Source organism: Hemibagrus wyckioides, linkage group LG01, assembly GCF_019097595.1.
Source record: "Hemibagrus wyckioides isolate EC202008001 linkage group LG01, SWU_Hwy_1.0, whole genome shotgun sequence".
Classification (NCBI taxonomy): domain Eukaryota; kingdom Metazoa; phylum Chordata; class Actinopteri; order Siluriformes; family Bagridae; genus Hemibagrus; species Hemibagrus wyckioides.
Window position 1 is genome coordinate 23,079,078 of NC_080710.1, and position 15,379 is coordinate 23,094,456.

The 15,379-nt window shown below is 37.4% G+C and overlaps 1 protein-coding gene across 2 annotated transcripts; it reads left to right on the plus strand.

Annotated features, from left to right (window-relative positions):
• The first annotated feature begins 258 nt into the window (after window positions 1-258).
• On the plus strand, window positions 259-11,707 carry prune (prune exopolyphosphatase). 2 transcript variants are annotated; one of them, XR_009204497.1, is made up of 9 exons: window positions 259-572; window positions 2,599-2,706; window positions 3,803-3,996; window positions 5,173-5,357; window positions 5,900-6,058; window positions 6,237-6,331; window positions 8,339-8,497; window positions 9,296-9,866; window positions 9,960-11,707. XR_009204497.1 is itself a non-coding variant. In XM_058388393.1 (8 exons), the coding sequence occupies exons 1-8, from the start codon at window positions 534-536 to the stop codon at window positions 9,689-9,691; spliced, it is 1,335 nt and encodes a 444-aa protein (XP_058244376.1). In that variant the 5' UTR covers window positions 259-533; the 3' UTR covers window positions 9,692-11,707. The 2 variants fall into 2 exon arrangements, 1 of the variants encoding a protein (XP_058244376.1); XM_058388393.1 differs by having other exon boundaries at window positions 9,296-11,707.
• The last annotated feature ends 3,672 nt before the right edge of the window (window positions 11,708-15,379 follow it).

The window sequence follows — 15,379 nt, forward strand, 5'->3', positions numbered from 1 at the left end:
TAATAAATGAGGATATGAAGCTAGTGGGTGCAAGTGTCGAGGATGCAGAAGATAGGGATAGGTGGAGAGAGATGATTCGCTGTGTGACCCCTGAAGGGAAAAGTTGAAAAAAGATGATGATGATGAAGAAGAAGACTGTTGTGTTATACAAGTTGTAGCATTATTTGCAATAATTTAAAATCCCCCCACCCTTGCTTCCTTTCTATGAGTAATTTTTTTTTTAAATGGTCTACCAGCTTGAACTATGTTTTAACTACTGGGAAGAAATTAGAAAAGTGTACTGTTTATTTTCAGGATTTTCCAAAAATCCATCTTGTCGAAGTTCACTACATAACCCTCAGTCACGTGGCTGAGTGCGACGCACAGTGATGATGTCAGTACATGTTTGCCAAACTAAAGCAGTGAAACGGCACAATCTAGTGCAGTGCATCGGTGGGTTAGTCAACTCCACAAACACAGTTCACCAGGAAAGGACAGTTTCATAATCATCAAGGACGTTCCGGTTCTCAGTTGTCCCGAGACTCTGTGTGAAAATGGAGACTTATTTAAAGAGCTGTCGGGACGTGCTTAAGGTAAGGACACGACGCGGTAATGACGAGGCGCGCTGCTCTCTCTCTCTCTCTCTCTCTCTCTCTGTCTGTGCACTCCGATTGTAGTTCGCCGAGTTGTTAATGTCAGTTCGTGGTCTATACTCGTTTATTCTCACGGAAACCAGGGTGTATTGGGATTAATGTTAGACAGTTGTGGCCTGATTAAAGCCTGCAGAACACTGCAACTCGGGAAAAGTTGATCGTGGCACCGGAGAGCGTCGAGGTGTAGCGATGTGACAATTACAAGAAGAGCACGCGCCGTGAGGGCAATACTTACTGTCTGTCATGTTGCTTTATTAAAAACTAGATCTATCTATCTGTCTACGTATCTCTCTCTCTCTCTCTCTCTCTCTCTCTCTCTCTCTCTACACATATATATATATATATATATATATATATATATATATATATATATATATATGTAGAGAGAGAGAGAATTATCCGATCTTCAAATTTTCACAGAAATGTTGGTTACCCAATGCTTTCCCCTTGCATGCATCGTTTAATCATCAATCCCAGGGTAGTAACGTGTCTGGTTTTGTAAATAAACATCTCTGTGGGTAGACACACCCACCCCCAACCCCCACAACACACACACAAACACACACACACTTGTGTAGGAGCAAAGTTCTAAAACAGTGGTTCTCATAGAGGGTTCCCCAGGGCTTAGTGAGATTTATTTATAGTGTTACACTGGTGGAAAATAACAACTGACTGTGTTCTTATTAGCCTGTTTTACTGGCCAAAAGTAGCCTATTATTAATATTATCATTATTATTCATATAATAATGATATCAGCTTGAACCTAATGTCTACTAATTAGCTCTAATAAATAGCCAAAATGTTACTGTATACATATAAATATTGAGCCTAAGGTGTGAATAGGAGGATTCATTAACAAATCTGTACTGTGTGGCTCCATTGAATGAATGAATGAATTTACAGTTTCTGAACTACAGGAGTACGAGTTTTATGCAAAAACAGTAAATGAGTACTGCTTGTTTCTCATGCATGTCAAAGCTGCACCCGCTGGTGATTATTTACACAGGTTGAACAAAATGCATTCATATTGTGAAATCGGTGGTGAGTAAAGCAAATAGTCAGCCAGATGTCCGTGGAAAAGAATATCTAGTCTGTATTTCGTATTTAAAGGTTTTTTTGACAGCTGAATGATTGATGTGCTCTTGAAAATGCACAATGTGACCAAAGGTTTGTGGACACCTGACCACCACATTTATATGTGCTTGATGAACATCCTATTATAGATTTCTACCATCTAAGGGAAAATGAAAGAATTTCACTGTGCAGTAAGGTATATGTGACTAATAAAGGCTTCTGGGTTGGTTGCACATTGTACATGGTGTTACTAAAAGTGTGAGTGTCTAGACCCTTTGCAGTTCTATTTAATTTCCATTATTTGATTCTGTTATACTGTATATTCACTATGTATGAGATGTATACCAAAAGCTATTGCATTGTTTTCATATTTTAAGCCACCAGTAATGGATATTACATCATCAGTATAAAAACCAGTTTGAACAGGTGTAACAGATTTATTAGATTATTTGTCAGGAATCAGTCCCAACAGGCAGAACAAGGCCAGTGTGTGTAGGGTCTGATTTGTCCACACACATTTTTGTTCCAAGAAAAAGAACACATACACACAACCTTAGGTTAATGGTTAGGCTCAGTTTGTAGCAGGAAAAACTGACCTGAATTCCTTCCTTCTAGCCTACAATTAGAGTGACAGTGAGATGGATGTGAGTCAGTGAGCATGAGTGCATTACCGTCAGCATAAGAACAACCGGCTCAGCAAAAATGCATTTTTTTTACATTGACATGTCTGACCTTTATACTTTTCTCACATGATATTTAATGTATACTGAAAATGTATACTTCTGTTATTTGTAATTGTTTGACAAAGGATCGTTGGGTATTTTAAGCTAAGCTGATTGCAGGTTTGTGGAATAAAGTTTTGAGTTGACTCACTCGTCTATTCTTATTTTAGGGTCACATGAAGAACAGCTCTGGGCAACTCAATGTTGTGCTGGGAAATGAGGCATGTGATCTTGACTCCATGGTGTCAGCTCTCACTTTTGCCTATTTTCTTTCAAAGGTGAGAACATCAGTAATTTATTCATTCTCTCAGAACTGTATAAGGAACTTCTGCGTATCTACACATTCATGCAATTATCTAAACAGCAAATCATGTGTCAACAGTGCTATGCTTAGAATCACGCTTCGGGTAATGTTCACGTCAGTCGTCAGAATGGGGGGGGATCTTAGTGATTTTTACTGTGGTATGATTGTTGGTACCAGGCAGGATGGCTTGAGGATCTTGTGAGGTTTTCACACACAACAGTCTGAATGGTGCAATAAAGACATCATGTGAGCAGCAGCAGATGAAACGGCTTGTTGATGAGAGAGGTCAAAGGACAATAACCCGACTGGTTGTGCTGAAAGAAAGTCTACAGTAACTCGTATAAACACTCTGTATAGTTGTGGGAAGCAGAAAGCATCTCAAAATTAACATGTCTAACCTTATGGATGGGCTACAACAGCAGAAGTCAGGTTTTTTATTTTTGTCAGCCAGGAACAGAAAGCTGAGGCTGCAGTGGGCACATGAGCATGATCATGGGTTCTTCGGTGGACTTTACACTCATCTGAATCTAATAGAACACCTTTGGGATGTGGTAGAATGGGAGATTCATAGCATGAAAGTGCACCTAGGAAATCTGCAGGAATACAATCATGTCGACCAGAATCTCAAAGGACATCCAGCACTTGTGGAACCTATACCAGGAAGAATAAAGGCTATTTTGAGAGCAAAAGAAGGCCCTACGCAGTATTACTATAGTGTTTTTAAATAAAGTTCTTAATGAGTGTAATCCGTTTTAGTTTAACATACGAGTTTTATGAGTCCTGGTTTAGAATACTGGGCATTTTCATATTGATGGAAAATTGTTCATCACAATTTTGCTAGAACAGGGGTGTCAAGTCTTTATCCCGAAAGAGCTGGTGCAGGTTTTCATTGCTTCCAGGCAGAAGCCTAAATCCTGAAAGCCTAATGAAAGCTAAATCAGGTGATTAGACAGGTGGAATCAGGTGTGCTTCATGCTTGATTGGAATAAAAACCTGCATATCCCTTTGCGGATAAGATCGGACACCCCTGTGGATTAATTAAACTTTGAAACTCATTGTTTGGTTCCTAGACTTTTGACTCCAGGAAAGCAGCAGTGCCTGTGCTGAACATCCCACGAGCAGAATTTACCTTGCATTCTGAATGTGCTTTCCTGTTGAGAGAGACTGGCCTGTCTCAGGACTACCTGCTCTTCAGGGACGAAGTGGATTTGCACAGTCTTCGAAATCTGGCTATCACATTAGTCGACCACAACGTTCTACCTGAGTAGGTTTCTTCACTACGGTATTAAAATAATCATGTGTTTCCATTTCTGTGTATTTTTACCTTATTGTTATTAGTTTTGAACATATTATTGTTAATATTATATTCTTCAGAAACTACCAAGTGATACAGTATGTAGTATTTTTATTTTAGTTTGCAGTGTTTTGCACGTTTACATTGTTTAGGGAACAAAAATATACCTCTGCCTGCCTCATGACTTTTTTTTCTGACATTGAGGCAAACGAGTTGAGGAATTAATGCAGTTAAAAGACCTTGAAGAAACTGACCTTAATTTAGTGCTTAAAGATCACTTATCCAAAATTCCAAAGCAAGTGCCAGAGAAAATAAGAAAATATTTTAAAAAGCAAGAACTGTAACTAAATTAAGTAAATAAGTATTAGTGGTTAGTTCAATCATACACATGGATCTGCTCTGGTAGTTTCTTTAATAACAGCTTAAACAGGGACTTCTTAAGGTCATGGTTTCACATAAACAGGTTTAAAAACCTCATAATAGTTGATAAGGATAAATATGATGAGAAGATATTTAGCATGTATGTAGAGTCAAAGGTAAAACACTGACTTTAGGTTTTCAGACGCTGCAAAGACCGCAGGACACAGAAAAGTCTTTTCAGTTTCTTGAACTCCATTTTAAGTCTCCTTATCTTTAAGAGAAAGAAAAGGGAGAGACTGTTGATGGAGCCACTGTTTATAGCTGTTAACATGAGTTAAAGTGATAACAGGACCAGCAACTTGTGTCCCTGATGTTCTAAACCATCATGTGGAACTATAAACAAGTAAAAAATATGACCTGTTTTTAATATAATCAACAACACAAATAAATTTATTTGTATGATGATTTTACTAATGGACATTGTTGAAAACAACTTAAATAAATATAAAATATGCAAATTGCTGTGGTATTAAACAGGAATAAAACACTGAGATGTGATGTCAGGCTGGTAGCAGCCACACCACACCATAATTGATCATTTTCACATAAAACATGAGTTTTGGCATGACAGTAAGACTTTATTTCTTTGTTCTGCTTAGCTGGCTGTCTTATAAAGTAACTTCAGGTTTCAAGTAATCAATTACTATGGTGTGTTTATAATACTGCAACATTACTATACGAGAATGCAATAGAACTATGGGTGCATATGAAATCTCCTCTGTTCAGGGCTGACAGGACACTGGAGGATGCTGTGGTGGAAGTCATTGATCATCATCGATTAGAAAGAACCCCATCTCCTTTGTGTCCCATCACCGCAGAAACCGTGGGCTCCTGTGCCACCCTGGTTACAGAGCGCATTGTCCAGAAAGCACCTGAAATGCTGGACCAACAGGTGGCACAGCTCCTTTATGGTATGTATTACTATTACACAAGTATTACACTTACTAATACACAATACCTAAATGCATCAGACATAAATCAATAAAACCACTGAACAGTGCAGGGAATATGCCTGCTGAAAACAGCACAAAAAAAAATAGGGAGAGATGGCTCAGACATACTGGATGCTTCACTGGCTTCAGTGCAAATAGCCAGATTGTTTGAAACATGTGAGACTCAGTACAGTCATTAAACAGTATGGCTGATTAGCAGGCTCTATGGCAGCAATTTTCAACATGAATGCATGTCCTCACAGCACAGTCTTCTGTTTGCTTTGTCTGAAATCGACTGCATGAGTTTAGACTGTTTATCTTAAACACAGATCAGCTCCAAATAGACCATTTGCTCCAGGTAATTTCATTTCACAAGGTTTCCACTTTAGTGTTGCATATTTTTGGTGACAAACACAATTTCATGAACCTCTATAAATACAATTTCATATTTATTTTGTGCTAATGATGTTACAGAAATCAGCAAATTGTGAATCTAAATAAATTTTCCTGTGTGTTGTCAGGCACGATTATCACTGACTGTGTTAATATGGCACCTGAGGCAGGAAAAGTCACACCCAAAGACAGCCAGTATGTCATCTATCTAGAGAGCCGTTTTCCTAAACTCCCTCCGCGGAGCATCCTCTTTCAGTCTCTACAGAATGCCAAGTTTGATGTGTCAGGTATGTTGGCAATCATGAAACTGATGATATTTGTTAAATGAGAAAATCGGGAATCAATATTTAGAAGTGAAATGCACCTCTTCCAAACTTGTTTATGTAACATGATTGAATTAAAATTGCTTGTTGTACCATGACTGTTGAAGTAAGAAATACTAAACATTTGTGTCATGTGGCTCAGGCCTTACCACTGAGCAGATGTTGTTAAAAGATATGAAGACCGTATCAGGAGGAGATCTGAGACTGGCTGTTAGTGTTATCTACATGACACTCGAGGTAAATGATTTCACGCTGAATTTCTGCCGTTGCTTTATTTACTCATACTGAATAGCTAAAGAAGAATGAGTCTAGTGCATTACAGCTGTAGCCCTTCTCATTATGAGATTTTCAGAGATCAGATCACATTTTAAACGTTAATGGAAATAAGGCTGAAACGATTCCTCGAGTAACTCGAATACAAAAAATCATCGAGGCAAATTAGTTGCCTCGAAGCTTCGTTTAGTCCATTTACTGTAATTACACACACACAAGATTTAGGCCGAAGAAAACGGCAGAAATTTTTCAAAGTTTGGGATCATTTCAAACTAAAACAGACAGAAAACTCTGTACAGTGTGATTACTGTAAGACTGAACTGGTGTACCACAACACTACAAGTTCCATACTTCAACATCTCAACCACGGTGAAGTTAGTTTGATATTCGGACATTAGACATTCGGAAGCGGTATTTTAGGGACTGTCGGCAAATAAAAGTCAGTGAATTTTGGGATAATTTTGGGATAACGAGGTGTACCTCGTGGGGGTTTCCAGTTAGATTATTTTGGTACTAGTTTTGGGTCACGGGGTCACATGACCTAGAAGGTATTGAAGGAATAGTGGTGTTTGTTTGTTTGTTTTGTTTGTTTTTAAATTAAAAAATAAATAAATAAATACAAATTAATTCGCATGATGCATAATTAATATTATCTATTAATTAAATTATTATTAATAAATTAACAAAAGCTGTATGCAATGACGCATGGCATATGTATGTTTAAGAAGAAATTAGAATAACTGGGGCACGTAGCCAGGTAAGTAAGAAGTACCACATTTCAGTCGTACAGAAATTTGTCGACGGTCCCTAAAATACCGCTTCCGAATGTCTGTCTAATGTCCGAATATTAAACTAACTTCACCGTGTTAATATCTCATTCACACACAGTCCCCGCTTTAAGTCCACGGAGTTGACACAAGCTTCACACTTAGCTTAAAACAATATGGACGTTCACACTTAGCTTAAATCAATATAATTGCTAGTTGAAATTATGGCCGGTATAAATGTATGTGGATTGTGGCTACATGTAGTGACTATTTAAGAGCGTAAATCAGTATGGTGGCTAGTTATGATGTCCCTAATTTAGCTAAGTTTTGTGAAAGCCTAAGCGTCATTCATTTTGATAGCCTCGCTCTCTCTCTGTCTCTCTCACACACACACACACACACACACACACACCAGTATGTAGAGAGACATTTAAGAGGGTTTATTCTCCAAATAACTCTAATTTCATTTTACGGAAAAATGTGTTAAGAAATTTGATGTGTATGGACTCTTGTTCTTGTTCCAAGTTACCTCCCTGTCCACTAATTTTTGCCTCGTACAAAAGCCACAAAGTCTTCCAGAAAGACAGTAAAGGCTTATGTCATGAGCTGTAGTTAGACTGAAATGTGAAAGTTGCACAACATACATGCAATATTTAGTTGTTATTATTATTATTATTATTATCATTATTATTATTATTATTATTATTATTATTATTATTATTATTGTTTTAGGTTGTACTATTTTTACCTTCTTTTGAAGTTTTTTTTTTTTATATATATATATATTTGTATTTGCATTTCGAATGTCACTTAAATGCACTAAACAGGTTTAGATTTTATTTTCATTTTTGTAAATAGGAAACAGCTTAGTTGTTCATTTTAAGAGACCTGTCTTATTTTCTCTTGCATATTTAGTATTCCTCTTTTAATAAAGAAAAAGTACTTGTTATCTGATTACTCGATTAATCGATGGAATAATCGGTAGAATGCTCGATTACTAAAATAATCGATAGCTGCAGCCCTACATGGAAAGAATGCAAGAAATTGAACGGTCAAACTTGTCTCATGCTACAAGCATTCAGTGGTGAGTAAAAGTGTAAATAAAATGCTCTGATAATGTGCGATTCATTGGCAATTTAATGGCTTATATTTAATCATCATAGTAGTTTTCAGTAGGATTGAAAAAAATCTTATGTTCATTTAGGATTTCCTGCAACGTGAGTGCCTACAGAAGGAGCTTTGTGAATTCTGTCAAAAACATAACTACAATCTGGTTGTGGCCATGACCATCTCTTTCATCGACAATAAGGAGCCTTTCAGGCAGATTGCTGTTTACAGCTCCAGCACACGCAACAGGGATGAGGTACCTCAGAGCTCATTCAATTTAGACCCTGTTTTTTTATTTGTTTTTCATACATGTATTTAAAATATATAAATACTGTTTTAGAATTTTGTTATCCATAGAAAAAAAATGTGCAACATATTTATGTAAAAATCCTTCTGTATTCTCAGATGTTGATGCTTGTCAGCAGCAAGATATTCTCTGTAGTACCACAATAATAGCAGCTTCCCCCTCAGTGAGGGAATATAGAGATAGCCATGTGTCAACTGACTCGTTAACTGTTACAAAAACCTGGACGTTAATTAGCCGGTCAAGGTTTCACATGGTCATCAATTCCACATTCACCATCAGCTAGAGATATTTAGCAGCATTAACATTTTAGATATAATGTATTAATTGTGTGGCAGACTGGGAAACCCATCTGATATCACTGTGACTGAACTATGGCAAACACCAAAATAAGTCCACAGACTTATAGTATTTTCCTGCAAAGGAACTGGTAGGGAGCCAGTTTAACGAAACCGGTGGTGAAAACAACCTTCTAAAAGATGCTTTCTTATCTAAGCAATTGTTAATGTTATACCCAGATCAAGTTGTTAGATAGCTAAAGGTCACAGTGAAACAGACATACACGTAATCATGATAGATCAAATATACCCGAAACAGGAGCATATTTCAGTCATGGCTAAAAAAGCTCTCAAAACAATTTATTGTCATAAATCTGGTTTTCTCCAGGCTGCCATACATTTTATCCAATTACATTAGGGACACCATGTGCATGTGAAAATGTTGGCATACAATGCTTGCCTTTCTCAATAGGTAATCAAAGCACTTGAAAAAGCCCGGAACCCCCATCTGAATCTGAGTCCCATGAGCAGTCCATATACAGACATGAAAGCCTACGTTCAGGGCAACACACTGGCCTCACGCAAGAAGGTGTTACCCATCATTTCAGACTTCCTTAAAGACAGAGAGAGGAAAATGGAACATCTGGAGGACTTGGAGCTGGAGGATGAGGCCACACAAGAGCAGGGGGACTCTCAGCAGTGCTGTGAAGACACTGGGATGGAAGAGGACTCTGGTGTCCCTCCAACACCCATGAACAGTCTGGTCGAAGGCTGTCCTTTAGACAATGGTCTACCCAAAATCAATGCAGACGTGCTGGTGGAAAAAGTCAACAAGATAATCAGTGAGGAGCACGATGACGGGCCATGATGGTCTTGTTTTTGTTTCCGAATCTCAGCTTCTGAAGTCGGAAGTCGACTGTTGGAGAAAACTGGTTCTTCTTGTTCAAGTATGCACTGTGTATACAGCTAGCACAGGGCAGGAAACATGAAACTACTCTATTCTGATCGAGGTTCATTTCGGAAAAGCACACGTCTTAAAAATGGTACGCAGTTTAAATGAAAGTGACGTTCAACATTTGGACATAATTATCATGGATAATTATTTATATTATATTGTTTTGTTTGTATTATTTTAGTCCAGCTGCTCATGCCATGGGTTCTTCAGTACAGTCCACTCAGCAAGTTCATGAAGAAGCATTTTTCTCAGGTGTTAAATTAATCTGAATCTGACAAAAGGTTGGGATCAGTAATATTAGTTATAGTGGTAATAGTTTCATTACTACTGATGGTATTTCATCATCCTAAATATCAGTATTCAGTTTTTATCTAAAGGCTGCCTACACACATACCTTCATAAAGAACTTTGTTTTAATTAAATTGGGGCTTTTATTCAATCTATTTCTTTCTTTCTTTTTAGCATGCTTTGCTGACCTAGTATTAATAAACAATCCTAAAGGGAAGTATTGAACACATTAGATTAAATTTAGCTTAAAGAAATATCCTGTGTGTTTTTATGGTTGCAATTTTGGGTTTATAGAATGATTTTGTTTTTGAGTTTTAGTGAAGTGCTGTTATCCATTATGCTTGCACTTAGGTTTCAGTGCATGAATGATATTGCATATTGCTTACTCAGATATGTTTAACATCAATACTAGATATTCTGCCTCCACGAGATATCAGTAGGAAGGCATTGAAAGCATTACTGTTTTCAACTATGTCCTGATTCAGGTCAGGCGTTTAGTCACGTCTAGGAGAGTGTATCATGAGACTTTATCTATTTTAATTTTGCGTCAGAAGCCAAGTAATTTGATGAACTGCAGCTCAAACTGCTCGCATGCAAGCATACGCTTATTTAATGAAACTCAGCTGCAGAGACATTTATGCTAAAGACCAAAGAGTATTAATGCAAGTTTTGGCATGTTCGGTGTTCATTTCTACAGTTCATTTGTGCATATCTTTATGCTTTAGATTTTACACATTTCATTTCAGTATTAATGCAAAAATTGGGTATGACATGCAGGGATGATTTATGTGTGTGTGTCTGAGTGTGTGTGTTGTATTTTCTTTTACAGTTTGGGAGGAAAGACATCCAGTGTATTCTTATTGTTTAAATCTGACTGTCAATTATTAATCAAAATTATCAGCATGCCAAGAGATGTATTTATTCTGGTATATTTAAATCAATGAAATAAATTCTGCTGTTGATTGCTTAGACTAGTCGTGTATAAGAGAATTGGTTTCATTGATGCATCACAGGAGGTGTTCCGGCAGCTTTTAGATAAACAAAATATAATTTGGATATTTCATTAAAGTTTTGAAGCATCCAAACTTGATGGCAAGAAACATGTTGACAGGGTCCATATGTGAGAATTTTGTAGGATTTGTAGTCGTAGAAGTGCAGCTCTCATCAGGATAAATGTAATTCAATCACTGTGAATAATTCTTGTCTTCTTTTTTTATATATAATGGACTATATAAAGGACGGCAACATGTAAATTACAGCTAGTTAGATGTTTTGTTCTACACAGTGCCTATGTCGGGCTTTAAATGTTTTCTGTGGGTTATGGGGTTATTATTTGAATGGGGAAAGAGTACTTGCATTCACTTTATTAGGAATACCTGTACACTTGCACATTCATGCAATTATCCATCAGCCAATCATCTGGCAGCAGCATGAAAAAATTCATGTAGCTACAAGTCAAGAGCTTCAAGTCAATGTTCACATCAAACAGAATGAAGGGAAAAAATCTCTGTGAACTCTGTGACTTAAATCATGGCATGGATGTTGGTGCCAAATGGGCTGGTTTGAGTATTTCAGAAGCTGTTGGATCTCCGGGGCATTTCACAAACTATCAGCAGTTTCTAGAAGTTACACAAAATTACTGTGAAAAAAAAACATTGACGATATTGAAGAACCTTGATAAAAGTAGTCAGAGGAAAATTGCCAGATTGGTTCAAGCTGCCAAAATGAATATAGCAACTCAAATAAGCACTCTTTGCTGTGGTGAGCAGAAAGACATCTTAGCATTCACGCATCTAACCTTGAGGTGGAGGTGTTCTATCCGAAGACCACATTGGGTTCCACTCCTATCAGCCAATAACTGAGGCGATCATGAGCACACACACCCAAACTGGACAGTTAGCCTGTGTCCATGATAGCCTCAGTTTCTTGTTCTCATTTGAAGTCTGCTCTTTTTCCTCTGATTTCTCATCATCCAGGTGTGTCAGTCTACAGAGCCTCTGCTCACAGGATGTATTTTTGTTTTTCACACAACTCCAGAGACTGTTGTGTGTGAAAATCCCAGATGATCTGCAGTTTCACCCCAATATTCACTCCAGCCGATCTGCCATCAGCAACCTGCTACAGTTAAATTCAGACATCACCTTTTTTTTTTTTTCCACCATGCTGATGCTTGTTGTAAAAAATCAATTGAATCTGAATCTGCATGCAATTTTTCCACTGTGCTGCTGCTACATGATTGGCTGATTAGAATGAGCAGGTGTTCCTAATAAAGTGGCTGGTGAGTGTATATTTTTCTGGATGCTGGACAATCATACACCAGTGTGTTAATGTTTCATCTGCCTATTAAATTTAAGGCCTTTTTTAATTCAAGGCTCTGCTGACAATTTCACGTTGTGAATTTAGTGTAATAAATAAAAAATAATAATAATTGTTGTTTGCAGATATGAACTTTATTGCAGTTCGGTGTGAATAGATTATGATGATGGAGGGCGTTAGATCAATAGTAGAATTGGGCTAAAATTGGTCTATAAATTATTAACACTTGCATTAATATTAATGAATGAGTAGGGAAAGTCTGTTGTCAAGCGCATGGCAGACAAATCCTTTGTGGTGTTAATTCAGCACTAAAGGTAAATAAGACATCAGTCTTTATGTGGATACTGTGCATTAATACAGGTACTTGGGTTTGAGACCAGTGGACGGCTGTGTCCATCTACCACCAGGGTGCACTATAAAGTATAAATTTTAACTATTCTCTGTATTTCAGTTTTCTTTCAAGTGCTAGAGCTATCTCGATTTTTAAGTCTACTATACAGGAAATAAGACTTTCAATAAAATATCTAATATGTTATTATATATATTGTATATTAATATTAATGTTACCCAATTTATTTTTCATATTTAAAAGCTTCTGCAAGCAGGATGTGAGGATCTGAAACCAAGATCATTTTTCCTCTTTGTTACCAAATCTTTAGATATCTTTGTTAACATGTCTTGATGGACGTTCATGTCGTGTTAGGTCACTTGGGAGGATGTGACTAAGAACTGATATGTTACAATAGGAGGTTTTAAGTGTTAATACAATCATTTTTGTAAGCTGTCATCATTTGACTGAGAAACTTGATTTGCTTGATTTAATCAATACAGTGCCTAAGTGTTTGGACCTCCTTATGGCTAATTGCAGTCAATCATCTGCCTTTGTTTTTTTTTTCTGATGGTGTTTTGCTATCAGTATGTTAAAGTGATTGTTAAAGCGCATTTTCTCTGATTACATCTATTTCTTGACGCACCATAACAGTGTAACTATGAAATACTGCAAAAGCCAAGCTTGAGCACAGACACTGGTGTTAGACGTTAACAGGATGAGAACACTTTAAAGCTTCCGTTGAGTCTGCCACTTCTGGTGTGAGTCACAAACACTTGACTTCCCTATTTGCAGAAGAAAACAGTGGAAACACTCAAAATTAAGGCAAGGTGAACGTTCAGCTAGTTCTGAGTCAACAGTGAAAAACACGACCAAAGGCGATGGTCGGAAAAGTGAGTACTGAGAAGGATGAGGACTTGCAGGAGAACTTGTACAGTGTAAATTCCTCTTTCATAACCACACATTAAGATAACCTTAACCTTTATTCATATATATATATATATATATATATATATGTGAATAAAGGTTATATAAATATATATATATATATGAATATGAATATATATATTTATATATATGAATATAAATATATAAATATATATATATATATATATATATATATATATGAATATGAATATATATATATGAATATGAATATATATATATATATATATATATGAATATGAATATATACACTATATTGCCAAAAGTATTCGCTCACCCATCCAAATAAACAGAATCAGGTGTTCCAATCACTTCCATGGCCACAGGTGTATAAAATCAAGCACCTAGGCATGCAGACTGTTTTTACAAACATTTGTGGAAGAATGGGTCGCTCTCAGGAGCTCAGTGAATTCCAGCGTGGAACTGTGATAGGATGCCACCTGTGCAACAAATCCAGTCGTGAAATTTCCTCGCTCCTAAATATTCCACAGTCAACTGTCAGCTGTATTATAAGAACGTGGAAGTGTTTGGGAACGACAGCAACTCAGCCACGAAGTGGTAGGCCACGTAAACTGACGGAGCGGGGTCAGCGGATGCTGAGGCGCATAGTGCGAAGAGGTCACCAACTTTCTGCAGAGTCAATCGCTACAGACCTCCAAACTTCATGTGGCCTTCAGATTAGCTCAAGAACAGTGCGCAGAGAGCTTCATGGAATGGGTTTCCATGGCCGAGCAGCTGCATCCAAGCCATACATCACCAAGTGCAATGCAAAGCGTCGGATGCGGTGGTGTAAAGCACGCCGCCACTGGACTCTAGAGCAGTGGAGACGCGTTCTCTGGAGTGACGAATCACGCTTCTCCATCTGGCAATCTGATGGACGAGTCTGGGTTTGGCGGTTGCCAGGAGAACGGTACTTGTCTGACTGCATTGTGCCAAGTGTAAAGTTTGGTGGAGGGGGGATTATGGTGTGGGGTTGTTTTTCAGGAGCTGGGCTTGGCCCCTTAGTTCCAGTGAAAGGAACTCTGAATGCTTCAGCATACCAAGACATTTTGGACAATTCCATGCTCCCAACTTTGTGGGAACAGTTTGGAGCTGGCCCCTTCCTCTTCCAACATGACTGTGCACCAGTGCACAAAGCAAGGTCCATAAAGACATGGATGACAGAGTCTGGTGTGGATGAACTTGACTGGCCTGCACAGAGTCCTGACCTCAACCCGATAGAACACCTTTGGGATGAATTAGAGCGGAGACTGAGAGCCAGGCCTTCTCGTCCAACATCAGTGTGTGACCTCACAAATGCGCTTCTGGAAGAATGGTCAAAAATTCCCATAAACACACTCCTAAACCTTGTGGACAGCCTTCCCAGAAGAGTTGAAGCTGTTATAGCTGCAAAGGGTGGACCGACGTCATATTGAACCCTATGGATTAGGAATGGGATGTCACTTAAGTTCATATGCGAGTCAAGGCAGGTGAGCGAATACTTTTGGCAATATAGTGTGTATATATATATATATATATATATATATATATACACATATATATATATATATATATATATATATATATATATATGAATATGAATATATATATGAATATGAATATATATATATATATATGAATATGAATATATATATATATATATATATATATATTCATATTCATATATATATTCATATTCATATATATATTCATATTCATATATATATATATATATATTCATATTC